The 21,241-nt window shown below is 37.6% G+C and overlaps 2 protein-coding genes across 3 annotated transcripts; both read left to right on the top strand.

Annotated features, from left to right (window-relative positions):
* Positions 1–5,939: 5,939 nt before the first annotated feature.
* On the top strand, positions 5,940–14,121 carry LOC108868570 (G-type lectin S-receptor-like serine/threonine-protein kinase SD2-5). The gene is made up of 3 exons (XM_048580558.1): positions 5,940–6,100; positions 13,279–13,618; positions 13,675–14,121. Exons 1-3 carry the CDS (start codon positions 5,940–5,942, stop codon positions 14,119–14,121), a joined length of 948 nt encoding a protein of 315 aa, XP_048436515.1.
* Positions 14,122–15,121: 1,000 nt separating this feature from the next.
* On the top strand, positions 15,122–18,684 carry LOC103965570 (putative L-ascorbate peroxidase 6). 2 transcript variants are annotated; one of them, XM_048580485.1, is made up of 10 exons: positions 15,122–15,332; positions 15,433–15,535; positions 15,640–15,755; positions 16,063–16,163; positions 16,295–16,337; positions 16,426–16,522; positions 16,766–16,849; positions 17,117–17,232; positions 17,635–17,692; positions 18,185–18,684. In XM_048580485.1, exons 1-10 carry the CDS (start codon positions 15,134–15,136, stop codon positions 18,285–18,287), a joined length of 1,020 nt encoding a protein of 339 aa, XP_048436442.1. In that variant the 5' UTR covers positions 15,122–15,133; the 3' UTR covers positions 18,288–18,684. The 2 variants fall into 2 exon arrangements, with proteins under 2 accessions (XP_048436442.1, XP_009376916.2); XM_009378641.3 differs by having other exon boundaries at positions 15,123–15,332; positions 16,063–16,133.
* The last annotated feature ends 2,557 nt before the right edge of the window (positions 18,685–21,241 follow it).

Here is a 21,241-nt window from a genome sequence, read left to right as displayed (position 1 = left end):
AATCACTCCACAAATCACTCCTAATCTATTTATAATAACAAGGTTAATTACAACATAAGTAAGCACATTCGACAAAGGACAAAACCTAGCTTTGTATTACACTTTGAGTAAAACTCTAAACCCTAGTTGACTATAGGATTAGACTTGTGTCAATGGGAATCCCAATAGCCTCCAATCTTCCAACACTCCTCCTCAAGCTAGATCTAAGGGATTCCTAGAGCCAAGCTTGGGCAAAATGCGCAGGAACTGAACAATAGGAAAAGACTTGGTAAACACATCAGCCAATTGATCATGGATGTGAGTGTAATTTGTGTGTATGACTTTGGCTTGAACTTGAGCTCGAACATAGTGACAATCCACTTCAATATGCTTCATTCTCTTGTGGAAGACAGGGTTGGAGGCAATAAGCATGGCAGCTTGATTGTCACAAAGCATAGACATAGGTTCATTGCTAGAAAACCCTAGATCAAATAGAAGGTTTTTCAACCAAATTAGTTCACATGCAGTGAAGGCCATAACTCGATACTCAGCCTCAGCGCTGGATTGAGCTACAACACTTTGTTTTTTGCTTCTCCATGTTACCAGATTCCCACCTACAAAGGTACAAAAACCTGTAATTGACTTACGATTAAGGCAATTTCCTGCCCAATCAGCATCAGTGTAACCCATGATGGCAACGTTGTCATTCTTCTGCATTAAAATTCCTCAACCAATAGACCCTTTGAGATAGCAAAGAATTCTCTTCACAATTTGCATATAAACTGATGTAGGTGCATGCATAAATTGGCTCATGATGCTCACAGCATATGAGTAAATAAGCTTGCCTACCAACCTTTGATACTTAGTGACATCAAGAAGAGCTTCCCCTTGATCATTGAGTTGTAATTTACTATCCAGAGGAGTGCGAGCAGGTTTGCAATCCATTAAGCCAGATTCCTTCAAGAGATCAAGGGTGTATTTCCTTTGATTGAGAAATAGGCTTTTCTATGATGTGGCAAGCTTAATACCGAGAAAATATTTAAGATGTCCCAGGTCCTTGAGTGCAAACTTGCTTCAAAAAGCAAGCTTAAGAAAGTGAACTTCTTCAGTGTTGTCACCAGTCACTATGAGATCATCAATATAGATTAAAACAATTAACTTCCCAACTGAACCAATACGAACAAAAAGAGAGAAGTTAGCATTGCTTCTTTGAAAGCCAAATTCTTCAAACACCGAGCTCAGTTTTGCATACCATACGCGTGGAGACTGTTTCAATCCATCAATGGATTTGTACAGTTTACAGACCATGTCAGAATCACTAGATTGAGGGTGACCTAGTGGGAGTTTCATGTACACTTCTTCCTCCAATTCACCATGTCAAAAGCGTTATTCACATCAATTTGACAAAGAGGCCAAGACTGATTCACAACAACCGATAATAGAACCCTTGCAGTGTTCATTTTGACCACTGGAGCAAAGGTTTCCTTGTAATCTAAGCCATAGGTTTGAGTGAAACCCCAAGCCACCAAACGAGCCTTGTGTCTTTCAATAGTCCCATTTGTGCTGAACCTCATTTTGTACACCCAACGATTACCCACTACTTTCTTCCCTTTGGGAAGTTTAACTACACCCCAGGTTCTATTATCATGAAGAGCTTGCAGTTCATCCCTCATTGCATTTCGCCAAATTTCAAGTTCATTGGCTTCTTGAAATGTTCGTGGTTCATGGGTACTATCCAAGGTACTAAGAAAGGAAGTATAAGCAGGTGAAAACTACTTATAAGACACAAAATCCATGAAGGGATAACTAGAAGCATAAGTAACATAATCATGAAGTCGAAGTGGGGGATGTCGAACCCGAGAAGGATTTCGTCGAATTGAGACTTGAGGTTCAAGACCAGTGGCTTGAGGAGATGACAGCTCTGAAGGTAAGGTTGAAGTATCAAGCGATGTGGAGTTTTTGTGGTAGTGAGGGACACTAGGCAAGGGAAACATGTTGCTTAAAAACTCCCCTTGACATTCATCACTTAGTTTCTTTGAGAAGTAAGGGATGTTTTCATCAAATCTCACATCTCTTGAGACCACAAGTTTTCTTGTGGTTGGATTATAACACTTGTAACCTTTCTGGGTGGATGAATAACCCATTAAAACACATTTGGTAGCTCTAGGATCAAGTTTATCACGGTGAAAAGGTTGATTGTGAACAAATCAAGTGGAACCAAACACTTTCAAGTGTGTGAGATCAATTTTTATGCCCTTCAATACCTCATATGGAGACTTGAAACTTAGCACTTTACTAGGCAATCTATTGATAAGGTATGTGGCTGTAAGTACACCTCGTGACCAGAATTTCTTTGACACATTCATATGAATTGATCTTGTTTTCTCAAGGAGGTCTCTATTCTTTCTCTCAGCAATCCCATTCTGTTGGGGTGTGCCAACACATGTTGTTTGATGCAGAATACCATGAACACTCAGGTATTGAGACATGTTATGGGACATGTACTCAGTGCCATTGTTGGATCTTAGTGTATGAATTTTTTATGCAAATTGAGTACCAACCAGTTTATGAAAATCTTGAAAAATATTTGGAAGTTCACTCTTAAATTTCAAAAGGTACAACCAATTTATCCTTGTAAAATCATCAACAAAGGTTACAAAATACCTATACCCATCAAAGGACTCTAGTACAGGACCCCAAATGTCTGAGTGAATGATTTCAAAATGATGACCAGCTCTAGAGGTGGAAGAATCAAAAGGCAACCTAAAAGACATAGACAAGTGACAAATATCACAATGTAACTTGTCTTTACATAATCCTGGAAACAAAAAAGACATCACTTTTTCCAAATGATGTGTCAAATGTTGGTGCTAAAGTTGTTGCTCTTGAGAAACACCGGAGCTAACTTGAACAAACTTGGGATCCTTGGTGTCTTTAGCTAGGTAGTAGAGGCCATTCAAAAATAAACCTTCACCAATCATCCTCTTGGTGATGATATCCTAAAAAATAACATTGTGAGGGAAGAAAATGGCTAGACAGTTTAGAGAATTGGTGATGGTTCCTACTGATAAAAGTTGAAAAGGAAAAGAAGGAATGTAAAGGGCTACTAACTCTATGCGTTTTGACAGTAAGTTGACCTTTCCCTTTCCTTTTACTGGGACACATTTACCATTAGCTACTGACACTAGAGAATGTCTTAACTTTTTTTCAAAATTATACAGGTTGGTAATTTGATTTGTCATATGATTTGTGGCTCCTGAGTCTATGATCCAATAATCATGCTCATTACTAGCATTTAGAGCAGTAAAGAAATCACTTGAAATACCTGGAATATCTTTCTGCGAGACATGGTCATGTTCAGCCAAGAAACAAGCAAATTTTCCAAGTAGAGCTGTGTGATTCTTGTCTTTAACTACATAGGCTTCATCTCCACTGTTATGCACCTGTTTGCTGTGTATGTATGCAGCAAATTCATTAAGTAATGTAACAGCATTGGCAGTGAAGTTTGCCATTCCCTCAGTTAAAGAAGTAGATGCATAATTGGCTTTGTAGGCATTGCTGCTATTCATGTTTCTCTGTGGGCCGCTTGTCTCTTTCAAGAACTTGGGCTTCAACTCTGGATGAAATATCCAACACTTGTCTTTTGTATGCCCAAATGTGTCACAGTAGCTGCATTTCAACTCCGATCTCTTCCCTTTGTAAACTTTGTCCTCAAATCGATTATTGTTAGAGACATAAGCCCTTTGGCTGATGGCACAATCACCGGAGAAAGAAGAAAGCTTAGCATTCATTAAAACATGGCTTCTGAGATCCTCAAATTCTGGACCTAAGCTTGCCAAGAGCTGAAAGATCTTGTCTTCTTTAGCTCTCTTGATTAATACAGTGGTGTGAAGACGATAAACATCAAGCTCATTCCGCATGCTTGTAGAACTTACAAGCTCGAGATATCTTTCTTAAGCTAGAAGACGCATGCAACATTATTTTGATTTCTATACATCTCTTTAACTTGATTCCAGAGATGCATAAATGACTTAGAATAGCTAAAAATTTTAACAATCCTACGGTCCATGGAGTTGAGCAACCAAGACATAACCAACTGGTCTTTGCATAACCACGACTGATAGGCAAAAGAAGTAACTATAGGAACCTCGATGGCACCATTGACATAGCCTAGCTTGGATTTCCCTCCAAGTGCAAGTGAAACAGCACGAGTCCAGGGAAAATAGTTGAATTCATTCAACAGAACAGAACTTAGATGTTAATTAGGGTTGATATCAATGTCGGGTGGAATTGCATGAGCCAATGGGCTTTCAGCTTTAGAGGAGTTTTCTTTAGCCATCTTGGCTTAAAGTAAGAAGAACTCAGCAGAAACAAGCAATAGAAACAGGAATTTAGGGTTCCTACTCTGATACCATCTTGAATTTTGATGTGTCTATTTCTTGAATGAAATCGGTTACAACACCAAACGTACAAACGAAAGTATTGGAGAGGACAACAGTCAACCCTCAAATCACTCCACAAATCACTCTTAATCTATTTACAATAACAAGGTTAATTACAACACAAGTAAGCACATTGGACAAAGGACAAAACCCTAGCTTTGTATTACACTTTGAGTAAAACTCTAAACCCTAGTTGACTATAGGATTAGACTTCTATCAATGGGACTCCCGATAGCCTCCAATCTTCCAACAATGTACAACAAGGATCATCTGGCAACGATTCGACAAGTTGGTTTGGGTAATAGGTTTGGGAGAGTTTAATCTTCAGCATCAAAAAGTCTTTGTGGCCTTTTAACTTGGTGACATTGAGAATTATCAGAGAAACGAGCCAAAGGTCCACTTTCAACGACACCGATATTGTCTCTAACTTGATAATTACCACATGCACAATCCGTCAAGTATAAGGTTTTACCACAAAGGGCGTCAGTGTTAGTTAGAATGGGGTTATGATATTTAAATTCTTCTTGTCTCAGAAATACAACCGATGTGGGATATTTCAACATGCCCCCTCATGTGAGACCCAATTACTGGGTCGCACACGGGAGATCCACACACCGGCAACCACGTGGAGCCAAAGGGATTCACCCTACACATGAGGCTATGGGACACACCATCATCACGCGTGGATCTCCCAAGTGTGACCCACTAATTAGGTCTCAAATGAGGGGACATGTTAAAATACCTCACATTGGCCGTATCTCTGAGAAAAGAAGAGTTTCAATATTCTAACCCCACTTTAACTAACACCAAGGCCTTTTGTGGTAAAACCCTACACTTGATGGATTGTGCAGGTGGTAATTACCAAGTTTGAGACAGTATCAGAGTTGTTGGAGTGTGCCTTTGACCTGTCTCTTTGATAATTCTACAAACATATGTCCACGCACATAACAGAACTTAAACACAACTTAACATTGTCAACTTTTAGTTATTAAAATAAAATATGAGCCACTTAATACTACTGTCTAGTGTCTCTTGTAAGTGAGAGGTCTGAGTTTCGATTCTCGCCAAAGGTGAATTTAACTACATTATTGCTAACTCATTATAAGGTAGGGTAGGGATGTTTTTGTATGTATGGGTCATACGACCACCTGGTCCGGTCTCCAGACCAAAGAATTTCTCTAGATGGAGGGATTTGGACGAATGAATAAGCATTTGTCAATGGGGGCAAGCACATTGCGTGGTGAATGATCTCCAAAAAAAAGGATACTACTTTCTTCATTTATTGTCACGTGTTCTTGGACATACAATGTTACATATAATATTAAGGAGAAAAACTTGCAATATTCTAAAAAATTGTTAGGCAATAATGGGATAGTGGCAGCTGTGGTGGTGGATTTATAAAATATTATTTGGGAGGCCAATAAGAATAGCGCGCAATTTTTTTTTGCATGCATGTCGACATGTGCCAATAGCTTCCGAGTGAGTATGTCGACTAATGCCAATAAATTTTGAGCGAACATGCCGACAAATGGTAACGTATGCCGAGTGAGCCTATCAACATATGCTTATAGCAATGCATACAAAGGCATGAGGCTACAGCTACCCAACCTAGTGCTCATAGAGGCAATTTGTCGAGCAATTGAAGGGAAGCTTTTAAGGACATCTCAGATTTTCAAAGGGCAACATACAGCTCTTCTATTGAGAATTTCCAAGCTTGAAAAGGTCAATTGACTCACCTTACCCCAAAGTGGATCCACCTCGGTCGCTAGATGGTGAATTGGTAAAAGATTTGGTCTATGAGCTTCTTGGAGAATAAATGATGGAGGAGAAGTATTGGCCCAAAAGAAGGACAAGTAAAAAGGTAGTGTTTGAAGGAGAGAAGTATATTATGATCATGATAAGATTCATGATTTTGTACTCAAGATCTCATCCAAGAAATTAAAAACCGAATGCCAATAAATTCAATGCATAGTCGCAGAAAAGTTTTGACTTATGTTTAGACTAATGTAACAAAAAAATTGTAATTTACACATTATGGTATAGAAATCTCACTCACTAATATTACTTAAAAGCAAGACTAACCTATTGGCTTGATGATTTAGGTCAGTTAAACCCATAGGATTTGTTCAAACCATAGTTGGATATGAAGGCGATACAAACTTGGGTGCAAAAGGCCAAAAATATTGCTTTGATTGACTCATTTAACCTTTGTAATTACAGTACATTTTTTATTCATGTATGATTATGTTATTGAGGCCTTGCCCGTGGGAGACTTGGGAGTATATTCAAATGACTATGACTAGATCAATTAATGGACCTGGTCTTTCCTTTCTTCTCTTCTAATTCAAATTGTTTGAGTTTTAAGACGTAATTTCTTGTACTAAGTATAAGATAATGGAAGCATAGATGTGGAAAAACATAAACAAATTAGAGAAAGGTTGGCTCTAGCATCCATTTTTCGTGTTGTAGTATACAACTTGTTGCACGAGAGTTTGTCTCGTTTGATGGATTTGGTTAATTAGAAGTTAGCTGTCCTAAAACATTGGAAAGCCTCCAATGAGATAAGTTAAGTTATGATATCATATAATCCTTTTAAGTAAGTGCATGAGTTGCTTTCGGTCGTTCTGTTGAATTAATATTAGAGGGCTAAATGCCACCTAAGTGAGATTATCTTCTTCATTTGGCCTCATTAAATATGACAGACAAGTTTTTAGGGCTTTTTAGGGTGGAAATAGAGGATGGGGATTTTTCCCAGATCCTCTTTGTGAGGATTCTGGGAATAACTTCATTACGTCCGTTTATCGTACATCATGCGGCCAATTTTCGTCAAGTAGTGTTTGTGTTCAATTTTAAATAAAAAAATTCAAAATGGGCCACATGATGACAAATGAACGGACACAATGAAGTGATTCCTATGATCCTCACAAAAAGGATCCGGATAGGATCCTATTCCGGAAATAGAGAGATGGAGTGAGAGTCGATCACATCATACATTGCCAGACCTAACTTTAACTCTACCTAATTCAGACAGGTTTTATATTCTCATCATAATCTAACCTAATTTTATTGGTAGTATTACAATTTACATATGTAACTAAATTTTATCTGTGGTTATTTTCCATAAAACTTCTCACTTTGGTAGTGTTCCTAGTTTTCTTCTCTTCTCTCACGGCGTCCTCTTTCTCTCCCCGGTCCTCAAACTTCTCACTTCAAACCGAACAAAATTACACCCCAGCAATGTTGGTTTAAGCGCACAATTTAAGATTGGTGCCTTCTCAACCGATATTTGGCACAATTGACAATTAGTTGTGTTCTCTACGTTACCGACATAATAATTTCGTGCCTAAGCAGGGCACAAATACTAAATAGATGTGTCCCAGCACATTGTGGGCACAATCACCGGGCCAAATTTTCATTTGCAAAGAGCGCGCATCAAGTTTTCGTGCCTCAGAGACCAGTAAAAGAAGCTGGCCCCTGACATGATCTCATAGAGCACAATAGCTAAAAATCGTGCCTTAGATTTCAATTATGCAAGCGCATGCGTTTGTCCTATCAGTTCATCACAGGTACATGTCACGAAAAGCTTCAAATGTGGCATGTTGGGTTTAGAGTGTATTCGGTATGGTTATCATATTAAAACTTCTATATCAATTACTAAGTCAACGGAGCCCCAATTACCGTACCAAAACCTCCTTCATCATTTCAACTTTATACTCAACACCCCAACAAGCTTGAATTATGAACTCATTGAGTTCCACATGCATCTTCCATTGAGCCCCAGTCATAAAATAAAAACACCAGCTATACTAATTATAAAAATCAAGCAAGTATTTTTTATTTTTATTTTTTTATCTCCTTAAGGAATCAATCTACCTTACTATCATTCCATCCAAGTGTTTTGAAGTTGATAAAAATCATTAAAGTTTATAACAAGGGTCTAGAACTTGGCCAAAAAAAATAAATGGGTTCACATTCTCAAAACTCTCCCAATACTTATTAAATTTCCACATTACTGTAGTAGCCACCCTTTGCACTGTAGTATTGATAGCATCTTTTTATTCTCAATCTCTATTTGTAATGCAATTGATGTGTTAGAAACTAGCACTCAAATTAAACCCTCTTGTTGACAATTGTAGTAAAGATGCAAGTAGGGATCGTTCTAGATCGGGGATTATGAGGGATTGCTTATCTACCTAAAACTGACTTTAAAACATAAAACTAGGCTTAAAAATATTAACTAGACTTATATGATTCAAAACAAACTAAAAAGACTCAAAACAGTATAAAACAATCAAAAAGACTCAAACTAGACACTAAAGGGTGATTTGGACGAATTCTAACTTTAACTTGACTCACAACACTTAAAAACACAAATTGGACAGATTCTAGCTAATTTGACACAACAAAGTAAAGGGGATTGGGTTTTTGACGAATTTGAAGTAAAAACAAGAAAATTGCAGAAACTAAATAAAGGAATACAAATTTGGGTGAATTGATGGGTGATTAGCTAGCTAGAGGGTCCTTCTCCACACATGATACACTTGCATACAAATTGATTTCCAGTTGCTTTTTCAATAAACCATGAACCTCAACACCCCAGATTAACCGTGACATTTCTAATTAACCCTCAAATTTTCCTTAAGTCGTTGAATTGGATGGAATACGCATCAGCAACGAAACTATTCTTCAATAGTTCCTTACATGAACAGCATAATAGAGATACAATCAAAGATCATTAAGCTTTGTGAAAATCATAAGTATTGACAAGGCATTCGTAACTATGACATCATGATACTCATGCCAAGAATTCAACTTAACATGATCATGACCAGCGACCTTCACTACTTGTGAATATAAGTTCATAACGATTATGTGAAACTCCTTTATATTCTAGCATCAAATTCATGCATGCAAACTAAGTGTGCACCCTTAATCAACATATAATAATAAGTTCTTAATCCAACAGTCAAGCAAATTGCATTCACGATTTATGAAATCACAACTGGAGTTAATCAATTCATATTGCAAATATAATCATGGTTTCAAAGTCACCTGTAGCTAAAACAAGTTTAGCCTCTCATGTTCACAGCAAAACAAAGAAAACTTAAATTAAACATTGAAAACAAAGATTGAATACACCTAGAAACGCTCCAACAATCCAAAAATCTTGAATGGCAAGCACGGCTCCAAGGGGCCTACTCTCCTTCTTCTTTGCTGCGGCACAAAGGGTGAATGGGTGTAAAATTGGGTTGTGGTGTATGGTGAATAGGTGGTGCGGATTTTGGTGATGGAGAGTGGATGAATGATGGCTGAATGGGTAATTGGTTGTAGGGCTTTATTTTGTGCGGCAGATTGTCTAAAATAATGGGAGAAATGCAAGGCATTAATTAATTAATTTGGGAAGGTTTTAAGACTCCAAATCCTCCAAGAAAAGGGTAACAAATCAAAATCCCAAGAGGAAAAAGGAGGGGAAGCAGCGGCAAGGTCCTAGAGAGAAGGAGAAAGGGATTTGCTGCAAGGAAAGGGAAGGAAAGGTCATGCCTTGCACGGCAAGGAAGGATTCCTTGCAGATTTGGTGCGGCATCCCTCTTTGACTAGGATTAGGGCTTCTAGAACTTATATTTAAGTGTCCTAAATCAATTAGGAACCCCCTTTGCAGCTGGAACATAAGTAGAAAAAGATTAGGATTGACTAAGTCAAAATAAGGAAGTTTGACTCATGTTTCCTTCTTTGTAGCTGATTCCTTTTCTTCCAAGTCTTGAATTAATTTCTTCCATCTCTTTAGCAGATTCCTAGCCTCCTTTGGTCTTCAATTTCGTCCATCCACCTTGCTCCAAGCATGTGCTAACCATTCCAAGCCCAAAATTGCTCCAAAATGCACTTTCTTACCACTTTAGCCAATTGGACCTAAAAACACACGAAAATAGCTTAAAATACTAAAATAACTAGAAACTAACAACATAAATGCAAGAAAACAAGCTCACTAAGTTGCATAAATATGCTCCTATCAGCAACCACTTGACCAAGTAGCAAAATTGATGTAACCTTTTTGGTTCGTCTAAGTTTCAAAGTAGAATCATGAAAATTATTGAGAAAGTGAGAGTAGACACTTAGGCTATTAGGAATACGCATACAGATAATATGGCAGACAAAGAAAATAAGTGACAAGCTGAAGCCTGAAATGGGAGAAGGCTTAAGGATCGGTAAGTACTCAAAAATGGGATTACCTTTGCATATTTTACCATTTCGTTTTGGTAAAATGGATAAAGCCATCTATAACCACTTAATATAGGTCCAATTAACCATTAACAACCAATAATCATACAGACTTTGAGTTGAAGAATCAACTAAACATAAAAGAAACAAATTTATTGATTTAGGGTTTTAGAAATCACCTTACAATTGACCCACAGTTCGTTAGAGAGTATGATACGGACAGCCGCGATCGAGAGACAAAGATGAAGGTGAGAATCGACAAGATAGAGTGTCAATGGGAAGATATAAGAGACAAAACAAACCAAATTTATTTTTTACATTTTTCAATATCATCGATAATGATATTGAACACCAATACCATCATAGAAAATCTCGGTTTGGCACAAATATTGTGTCATTACCAATTGTCACAAAAATTTGACATAAAATCGGTATGGCACGGTTCGATTGGCACAATAATTTATAAAAAAAAATAAAAAATCCACCCCTTGTTGGGTTATATGTTTCCAAATATGATGTTTGTATCAAATAAGTTTTCTCATTCCACTACGAGGTTTGTATCTTTAATATTTCTCCGGTGGGACTTCAAAAGATAAAGTTGTACTATAATTTTTTGATAGTACTATTTACACACCTCTTTTTATCTTCCATACGGTCATTCATTCTTTGTTAATTTTTTGTCTTTGATCTTCTTCAATTCACTGTGACGGCCAAAAATTGAAAGGAATTTGGTGGAAGTAAAAAGAGATGTGTGGATAGCATTACACTAATTTTTTTTCCCCAAATTTCTCCTCTCTCTCTCTCTCTCTCAATTTTTCTTTTGCTCTTTCAAAGACGTCTCTCACCAAATCTCCGTTCCCGAACATAGATTTCAACTTTCCTTCTCTAATCATCGCATGATCTTCCTTCTTCGTCTTAGCTCTCTGCCGCTTGCTCGCCAACGTTATTGTGCATCAGCTCACTGCCGCATGCTCGTACTCAATTCGAGATCTACTCACTTTGACTGGTCGCCTACTCACGTGCTCTTGCTTGACTAGTCGACGACACACCATTCATACTTAACCTAAGATATTCAGGTTGTCACTCTGAGAGCGTGGTTGGGTTTTTTCTTTTTTTATTTATAGGTAATTTTTCTTTTTCTTTTTCTTTTTTTTTTCTGAATTTTCGATTAAATTATTTTCCTTGTTCAAGTTTCAAGTTCTTGCACAAACCGACCCATTAAATGTGCTTGCACCATGAGCCACAACATAGGGCACAAATATAAGTGCCCTTTATAGCTGGAGCACAATAGGTTTTGTGCCCTTCGTCTAACATTATTGGGTTTTTTAGCCAAAATAATTCATGAGATTTGCATAACTTCTCACTTTGATCTTTGAGCTTTGAAATTGATAGAAGTGGTCTCTAAGATTGTCCAATATCAATGATTTGACAAAATTTGAGGGTATTTTTGTCATTTTAATTCTTATTTAATAGAGATTTTTCAAGAAATGATCAAAATGATTGATGATGAATAATCTCAGGGACCAATTCTATCGATTTCAAATCTCAGGGACCAAAGTGATGAGTTATGCAAATCTCATGGACCATTTTGACTAAAAACCCCTTTTTTTTTAACAATCGATATTATCCACACTAAAAGGAAAAAGGGTGGACTTGCCTCACAATGAGCTAGCAATAATGTGATTCAAATTTGCCTTTACGCAAGAATCAAACCTAAAACCCCTCACTAAGTGGCTTCATCTGACATTCGCATAATGTTATTTCGCTACATAAAATAACTTTTTATTTAATTGACAATCATACAAAGTGGAAGATATTTTAGCCATTTGCATCAAGCTCAAGCTTCCTTCTTGCATGCGTGCTCCTCCGGAAGCACACACTGAATAAGAGGTAAAAATTGATTGGTAGCATACTCGGTCAAACGTGTGATTTTTTCGCCCACTACAGATCCCATATTACCACCCATAAACTGAAAATCCATAACACCAATTGCTACGGGAATACCATTTAGTTGACTTCATCAAGTGAAGCCATATCTCGTCGGCCATGATTTTTTATAATTTCGTGGATGGCTCTCACCCTTTTCCCTCTCTCATTACTCCCGACCCTAAATACAAAGTAAAAGGTGAGAAATATCCTGAGATCCCTAATCCTAACTCCGCTACTAGGATTCAACAAGATCAACTCATTGTTAGTTGTAAATAATTCATCACAAGAAAAGTGTTGTAAACACAAAAAGATACACAATGTAAAATTTATTGACCAAGAGGGTAGCAACAATTGAATATCCAAGTGCGCAATGAACAAGACTACAAAATAATAAGAATATTATTAAACAAACAAGAACGTCAAAACGGCAACAAAATCCTAAAAGGCTACATCGTGACTAACTTGTTATTCATACTAAACTATAAGCTATATTTATACACAACAAAACCTAGAAACGCTAATTCGGATGGGCTAAGCCCGTATACTAAACTAATTAACAAGTAAATCTAAATAATCAAATAACCATAAAATACTAAACTATTTTTCAACACCTCTATCAAACTCATAGCGGTACACAACATAAGTTTGCAAACAAGCAGATGCACAGACTGACTACATTAGGCTGACTTGACTTGGATGCTGGATGTTTCAGTTACAAAGATCTCCAAACTGCAACTAATAATTATTCGCTGACGCTAGGCCAAGGAGGTTTTGGCTCAGTTTACCAAGGGAGTCTCCCAGATGGGACTCAACTGGCTGTGAAGAAGTTGGAAGGCGTTGGTCAAGGAAAGAAAGAGTTTGGAGCTGAAGTTAGTATCATTGGCAACATCCATCATCTGCACTTGGCCCTGCTCAGAGGCTTCTGTGCAGAAGGAAGTCATCGACTTCTGGTTTACGATTACATGGCAAATGGATCTCTTGATAATAGGATTTTCAAGAAAAACAATGGAGAATTCATATTGGATTGGGAGACAAGATTCAACATACATTGTGTACGGCTAAAGGACTAGCTTATCTCCACGAACATTGTGATTCGAAGTTTGTTCAGTGTGACATAAAGCCTGAAAACGTTCTCCTCGACACTAGTTACCTTGCCAAAGTCTCAGATTTTGGTTTGGCAAAGCTAATGACCAGGGAGCAGAGCCATGTTTTCCCAAAGCTAAGAGAAACCCATGGGTACCTTGCACCGGAGTCGATCACCAACTGCCCAATATCAGAGAAGAGTGATGTGTGCAGCTATGGAATGTTGTTGCTAGAGATCATCGGGGGGAGAATTGGGGGGAGAAAGAACTATGACCCGACAGAAACTTCAGAAAATTTTCCATCTTATGCCTTCAAGATGTTGGAAGAAGGCAAAATGAGGGACATCCTGGACACAAAACTAGGAAAAGATGAAGCAGACACGAGGGTACACATCCATTACGGTTGCTCTGTGGTGCATACAGGAAGATATGTCTTTGAGACCATCAATGACGAAGGTTGTCCAAATGCTTGAAGGCATGTATCCTATTCCTCAGCCTCCAACCTCCAACTCAACGGGGTCTCATTTTTATACAAATTTATTCAAATTGGTCAGCAAGGAGGGGACTTCCTCAGGACCATCGGACTGCAACAACGAAGCCTATCTTTCTACAGTGCGCCTCTCCGGCACATGATAACATTTGCTGAAGATGAGAGACATGTACACATTGTTTATCTCCCATATTTCTGTATATTTTTCTCCGTTTATTGAAATTTTGTAACCTTAGCCGTTACCTTTTTCTTAGCTCAAGTTCTTTATATTTTTCTTGGCATTGCTTTTTCTGTAAATAATGAGTGTTCAATCTAGTTGAATATTGCAATATGAAGTGGAATTCCCTTCATCTCTCTCAAGCAGCTGCACGTTTTAATGTTTAAGACTCAACAATACATCTCTGAAAACCAAATAAGAGCCAAAGCACCATACTCCAAGAGACAAAGGTGCTACTTTCTTTGTCTCCCGCTTCCATTCCCGGCCCGTTACCATCTCCGATTTGTTATAAGGATTACTCCGTTAGGTCTTTCTGGTCCATCACAGGCCAGTAATAGACCTACTTACATGTTGACAAGCTCCAGAGCTAAACCGTTGCTCCATTGCTTTGGTGGCTTTGAACAAATTTTATCACGTCATAAATCAACTCGTCTAATGATACTTTTCTTCCTAATGTTACAAAGGGAGACCCGAGTTGAATTGCCTTACTTTTTAATGAACGATACGTCCCTTCTTAATGTTGGAAAAGATCTCAAGTTTGAATTGGACGTCCGTAATAGATTCGAAGTTTGAATTGCGATTATGAACGCCCAAATTATTTTCTTAATGTTGAAAAAGATCTCAAGTTTGAATTGGATGTCCATAAGAGATCCTAAGTTTGAATTACGTTGACGACGCCCGTTGAATAGATTGGGTGTAGGATTTCCCATGAACTCAACAACATGGGATGAGGCCCTTTTTCCTACATAAATCTCTCTTCTTGAAATGCCACAAACCCATGTCTCATTACCTCAACCATCCGTTAGGTATGGCGCCAACTACCTCCACCGCCTTCCTCCTCAGCTCCTCAACCCCGTCCATCTCTCCCGCCTCTTCCTCCACCACATTCCCGTTCAACTTCATCTTTCCCGCCAAAGCCCTCTCAACGGTGAATTTTAGCGCCAATCCTCTCCACGCCGTCAGTGCCGCCACTTCAGGTAAAAGCTAACAAAACCCTAAATTATCTGTTTGGTTGGTTGGAGAAGTGAAAGGAATCTAAATTCTGTAAATTGATGCACCAAATGTTGAAAATCTCAGGTAAAGATCACGTCTTGGGCAGAAGAGGACTGGTGCTTTCACTTACTGCCACACTGCCATTGCTGCTTCCTTTCTATGAATGCACGGCGGCGAAGGCGGCTGAGTGAGTTGAACAAAATCTCTGATCTTTTCGTGTATCAAGAGATTTAAATTTGTGTAAAGTAATTACTGGGTTTTGTCTGTGGCATTTGGATGGTCGGATGGAAGGGAATATGAGCTTATGAAGGAGGAGATCAGGAAGGTGGTGACGAAGGGTAAGGCTGCCGGCGTGCTTCGTTTGGTGTTCCATGATGCCGGGACCTTTCAAATTGATGATAATTCAGGTGCAGATATCTATACGCATTGACCTTGCTCCATACACCTTACTCATTTGCACTAGTTCATTGCCTTTTGAAGTTGGAGTAACATCAATTGGAGTTAAGATTCCTACACTTCCTGCAATACCCACTTGGGTCTTGTGGATTGGGGATGCACGAGTGGTTGATATATGTTGCATTGTACAATCATTTTGCCACTGACATGTTTCACGTTGAAACAACTGATATATTGTCCAAATTTCTTTCAAATGAGGAATTACAAGTGCTCTACTATTACTGTAATGCATCTTCATAGCTGTTGTTAACTTTGCAGGTGGTATGGATGGTTCTATCGTTTATGAACTTGATAGACCGGAAAACAAAGGTCTTAAAAGTCCTTTCAAGGCATGCCCCTTCTTGACTTCATATATAGATGTGTGCAGATTCAATCTTTTGGTTTCCATCGAGTTCCCAATTTTTAATCTTTTGCATAATGATTGAGTAAACAAATTAATTTGTATGATCTTCTACCAGCTAATTCCTCTGTGGATTGAATTGTTGGTTAGATTCTAGAGAAAGCAAAGAGCGAGGTGGATGCAGTCAACCCAGGTTTTCCATCTACTAGACACGTTTGTCTAGGTTTCAGTAGTGCCGGTGTTTTGGTTCTGTGCTAACATGTGGGTGTTTCCAAAACTAGTGTCCTGGGCAGACATGATTGCTGTGGCTGGAGCAGAAGCAGTTTCAATATGCGGAGGTCCAACAATCCAAGTCCCGTTGGGCAGACTAGATGCAAAGTAAGATGCATCAAGGGAAAAAATGCCAACATCTGAATCTTTTCAATAATTCAGTTGCCAAGTGTTGCTAGTGTTAACGCAAACACTACAAGGAGAAAGAAAAAAAAAAATTCTAATTCTTGTAGGAACATCAATCTAATGCTACCAAAAGCTGGTAATTCCTATTTTAAGAAATGATGTAGTGAATAGCTACTTCTCTCTATCTCTCATCTTTTTCTTGTTTTTTATTTATTTTATCATCAGGGAGCCTGATCCTGAAGGAAAACTGCCTGAAGAAAGTCTGGATGCTTTGGGTCTGAAGCAAAGCTTTCAAACAAAAGGCTTGTCGTAAGTTCATATATGCTAAAACCTTTGCATTTGGTGGACGAGGTGTGGTTGTTTCGTTATATTCAAAATAAACCAGATATGCATGAAGATTATAGTCCTTGAGATATCAATGGACATTTTGTTGATAGATTTACTTAGTTTCTGCATTTAATTGATTTCTGTTCTCGTTATATGGTTATAAGTAAACCACTTTGTCAAACTTTATTATCCTTGATTTACCTTGGTACAGGAGTTGAAGGGAAACATGACCTTTTATATTTTTTTCAGAACTCAGGAACTTGTTGCTCTGTCAGGAGCTCATACTATTGGAAATAAAGGTTTCGGGAACCCAACTGTTTTCGACAATACATACTTCAAAATTCTGCTTGACAAACCATCTTCAGGTAAAATAACAGTAACATGGATATAAGGTGCATAATAAATGAGGCTTAAAAGAAACTCGGCTCAAGCTCCCACTATTGGGGAATCTGTGTTGCAACACAATAACTGAGCAACAATAGAAACGTAGGAAAACAACGGAGTAATGAGAGTGAGAGAACTTTCAAATTTCTGTTTAATCTTCAATGAGATTATTTTTTTCATTTTGATGCACAAGTATGATTGATCAATTGCTTGGTTAACAAAGCCATTGTTTTTTCTATCATGATATCAACGATAACGTGGAAAAAAAGTATCGCGACTTATACACACGGCTTTGAAAATCCATGACTTGATAGACAATTATTTTCTCTTGTCAAAATATCAATTTTTGTTGTTCGATTCCTGATTCTGTTCTTTGCATGCAGGTAGCATGATTGGCCTTCCCTCGGACCGTGCACTTGCCAAGGGTGATGAATGCTTAAGGTCTATTTCCTTTCAAAAACTTTAATCTGCACTTTTTCCTGCCAGTCGACGACCCGACCCAGTTACTCGTACACGTATTAAAATGAATATTATCTGGTCAGAAAACTTCGAAGAAAAAAAGGGCCATTATTTAAAGCAGAAAAATCTAAATTCAATGAAAATAAATCCACAAGCTCCTCACAGTAGTTGAGATAATTGTGATCATCCACAATTTCCATATGCAAGAGTTGATATTTCTGCTTAATATTCTACACTAGGAGAGGAATTAAAGGTTTTGTCACTGTGAGTTGACGCAACAATTGCGAATGTTTAGAACAATGGCCTACTTCTGTATTACTTTGATCTAACATATCTTGCATAACTGCCTGATATGTCATGCTCCAGCGATCAGAAAGTTAATAGAAATTTCCTGATCCATGCAAGCAAAACACATACGTGTAGTATCTGTTTCTTATTCATATCCAACTGAAGAGAATCTTGCTTCCTGCGCAGCTGGATCACAAAGTATGCCGAGGACCAGAATACGTTCTTCGAAGATTTCAAGACGGCTTATCTCAAACTAGTGAATTCGGGAGCCAGGTGGAAGAGCTTGTGAAATAATTGCAGAAGCGAGCAAACTTGACGTTTATGACACAGTAATGGAACACAATAAAGAGATCAAGAAGCGAAGCATTGGCAACAAGGGCTGAGTCTTGCTAGAATGAAGAATTAATTAGCTGCAAGCGTTAATTGAATGATTAGCTGACAGATAAGGTGAGACCCCAAGCAAGACTTATCTTGTATAATTAACATTATGTCAAATAATTCAGCCAATTCAGATATGAAATAACTAATTTTTGGACTACAAGTATGGCTACATGATGTGAGAAAGTCAAGGTTATTAGAGCTATCATAAATTTCTCTGTGCATGACTCATTTCCTTTTGAACGAGTGTTATTTGTATGACATTTACTTACCGCTTTTCTATCTGACCAAAACCTTGAGTATGACTCGAGATATATCGCCTTCTCTCTTTCTGAGCATGCAACAGGGATAAATACTCTGATGATACAATTAATCACACACACACTGTTATGTGTTTTAAGAACCTCCATTATCTGCTTGTGGTTGATTTCTCAACGAACACCAAAAACAAAGAAACTAAAAAGAGAGTAATTATATTCAGTGGAGTTGTTATCCAAAAAGGATGGTGGTGTGCTTGTGGGTCAAGCAACTCTTAAGGGTCGTATTCTAGCTTTGATTCAATTTTTTCCATATAATAAACAATGCAAGAATACATGTACAAAGGAGATGCTGAAAATATATGGACATCTCAACTCCACTTTCATCTTTTATTTTATTTTGTTAATTTGACTAGCTCTGGTCTTTGTGGTCGCCAATTAATGGTTCTCGTTGATGGGAAAAGAAAAATAATATTGCAAAATAACATGATAAAAATTGAATTGTTATCTAACAAATTGTCATTCTACTTTCTTTATTTCTAAAAATATAAATAAAGAGTAGAGTACGACATTTTATTTTTTTTTTTTGGATTAAACGATAGATTTGTTCAATAAGATATTAGATTAGGGATCTAACGGGGTTTAAACTCATGCTGTGGTGCAAAAGCAATACTCCTCTCCACTACTATGCTAGAGAGTCACTTGCTTCAGTATGACATTTTTAGAGTGCTGATAACATATCCAATTAGAAATATGTTAAGTATAATGATCAATGTGTAGACCATTGATGTGAAAATTTAAGCATCGCCCCATTTTTTTACTTAGAAAGACAAACATATAGAGAAATAACTTATTGATAAAACAAATAAATAAAAATTATTTACATCATAAATTGTGATTTGCATGTAAAAAAAGAAAAAAAAGACTCGTTCCTAAGAAGAAATACGTATTTTTCTAGAAAGGGATCCAGATTTCTCCTAATTCATCAAGTCCGAAGATCCGAGTCATTGAAATTTGATCTAACGACTATAAATAGAGGTCTACTTTAAAAATTATAATAACTTTAGCTGTTTTTCCCTTTTTTTAGTTAGATACATCATTTTTCCCTTTCTTTTGCTGTCCAGGACTACATAAGGACAGTGAAGAGGAGCTAGGGTCCTTTTGCTGTCAGACTAGACTGTATCATATGTTGTGTTCAGTTTATACGCCGGATACTTTTCCTGGGATTTCAGGGATGGTGTAATCATATTTTTTCATCGTTTATTGTACAGTCAGAAATCATTTTAAAATTAAATATAAATAGTACCTAATAAAAACTAACCGTACAATGTACGATGAACGAACATGATTACACGATCCTTGAAATCCCCAAGAAAAAGATCCGATATTTATGCATCTTTCTTTTTATGAAAATAATCAAACTATAATCCTTTTAATCAAAATTACTTTAAAATCTTCATCACATATCTCTGCAACCAGCTTATCTTAATTAATACTAATATATGTACTTAGGAATCTTCATTATTTTATTTGATTAAACCAAAGTTATCACTTTAAACAGGCTTTCACAATAATGTCTGTATCTTTAAGCATTCATCCAAATAAAAAATGTGTGTATAAAGATCTATACATGCACATTCCAGATTAGTAGTTCACGCATTTGTGGCCCTAAAAGGATATTAAAATGTTTTTTTACTTTCTTAAGTTAATCAACTTGTCTGTCACTGTAATATTTATTTATTCAACGTCAGTCCTGCATGCATGAGATCTAAATTTAAGATTTTCTCTATTAAAAAATAAAGACGAAGTACCGCAAGAACAAATCCTCTTTTGCTTTAATTACTGTTAATTGGGGTTTGATCAAAATTAAGTAATCTCCAGAGGCCTAGAGGGGTCGAAACACTTTCACAAGATTGGCTTCAACCTAGTTAATTTGCAATAAGTTATAAAGACAAAGTTTTGGTAGGTATGGGAAACTCTAAGTCACAGACTCTATTATTTATATGTTATAATAAGGGTGAATACAAGGCTGGTTCATTGAGGTACTATTTGGTACGAGACGGAACGTGCTTGTTCCACATTTGGTGCGCGAAAAGAGTAGGACGTGTTGTCCTCTAGAACGGATTTTAGTTAAATTTTTGTTCTACCCTCACTCTCTGGAATGGACTCATTCCAGCCTATGGAACACAAAATTATAAATATTTGGACAACAATATCCCTTATCTTTTTCATTAATTCCACTGTCTACCCTCTCTCTCATGTAGCCTCTCTCTCTTCTCCTTCTCCTCCTCCACTACAAATCCAGCAACCCAACCATGGCTTCTCAACCATCTTCCCCACAAGACGACTTCATCCTCCATCTCCAATCGGCCCCAACACTAACCCAATCCCAACAAACCCACCCACCCAACCCCGTCTCTCCTACCTCTTCTCTCCTCCCTATTGGTCCCACGACAAGACCGTCTCCCTCTGCTGCACCAACATCAAGGCCACCCACTGGCAAGACATGACCGACACCGTCGCTCGACGATGCCCTGCTGCTTCTCTGGAGTCGTCACAAGATCGAAGCTTCTACCTTCTCTCTTTCTCCAGTAACCCCCTTCTCTTA

This window comes from the organism of the source record quoted next, unplaced genomic scaffold, assembly GCF_019419815.1.
Source record: "Pyrus x bretschneideri cultivar Hongxiangsu unplaced genomic scaffold, Pyrus_bretschneideri_v1 Contig15, whole genome shotgun sequence".
Lineage (NCBI taxonomy): Eukaryota > Viridiplantae > Streptophyta > Magnoliopsida > Rosales > Rosaceae > Pyrus > Pyrus x bretschneideri.
Note: the sequence above shows the minus strand (reverse complement) of the source record. Positions and strands in the feature narration are given on the sequence as shown.

Bases quoted from the DNA above. Each gene is read 5' to 3' on its own strand.
- LOC108868570 (XM_048580558.1), top strand. From the start codon at position 5,940: ATGCCGACAAATGGTAACGTATGCCGAGTGAGCCTATCAACATATGCT. The intron at 6,101-13,278 runs GCAACATACAGC...TGGATGTTTCAG, and splicing joins ACATCTCAGATTTTCAAAGG to TTACAAAGATCTCCAAACTG. The intron at 13,619-13,674 runs GTACGGCTAAAG...AAGTTTGTTCAG, and splicing joins CAAGATTCAACATACATTGT to TGTGACATAAAGCCTGAAAA.
- LOC103965570 (XM_048580485.1), top strand. From the start codon at position 15,134: ATGTCTCATTACCTCAACCATCCGTTAGGTATGGCGCCAACTACCTCC. The intron at 15,756-16,062 runs GTGCAGATATCT...TTAACTTTGCAG, and splicing joins TCAAATTGATGATAATTCAG to GTGGTATGGATGGTTCTATC. The intron at 16,164-16,294 runs GTGTGCAGATTC...ATTGTTGGTTAG, and splicing joins TCTTGACTTCATATATAGAT to ATTCTAGAGAAAGCAAAGAG.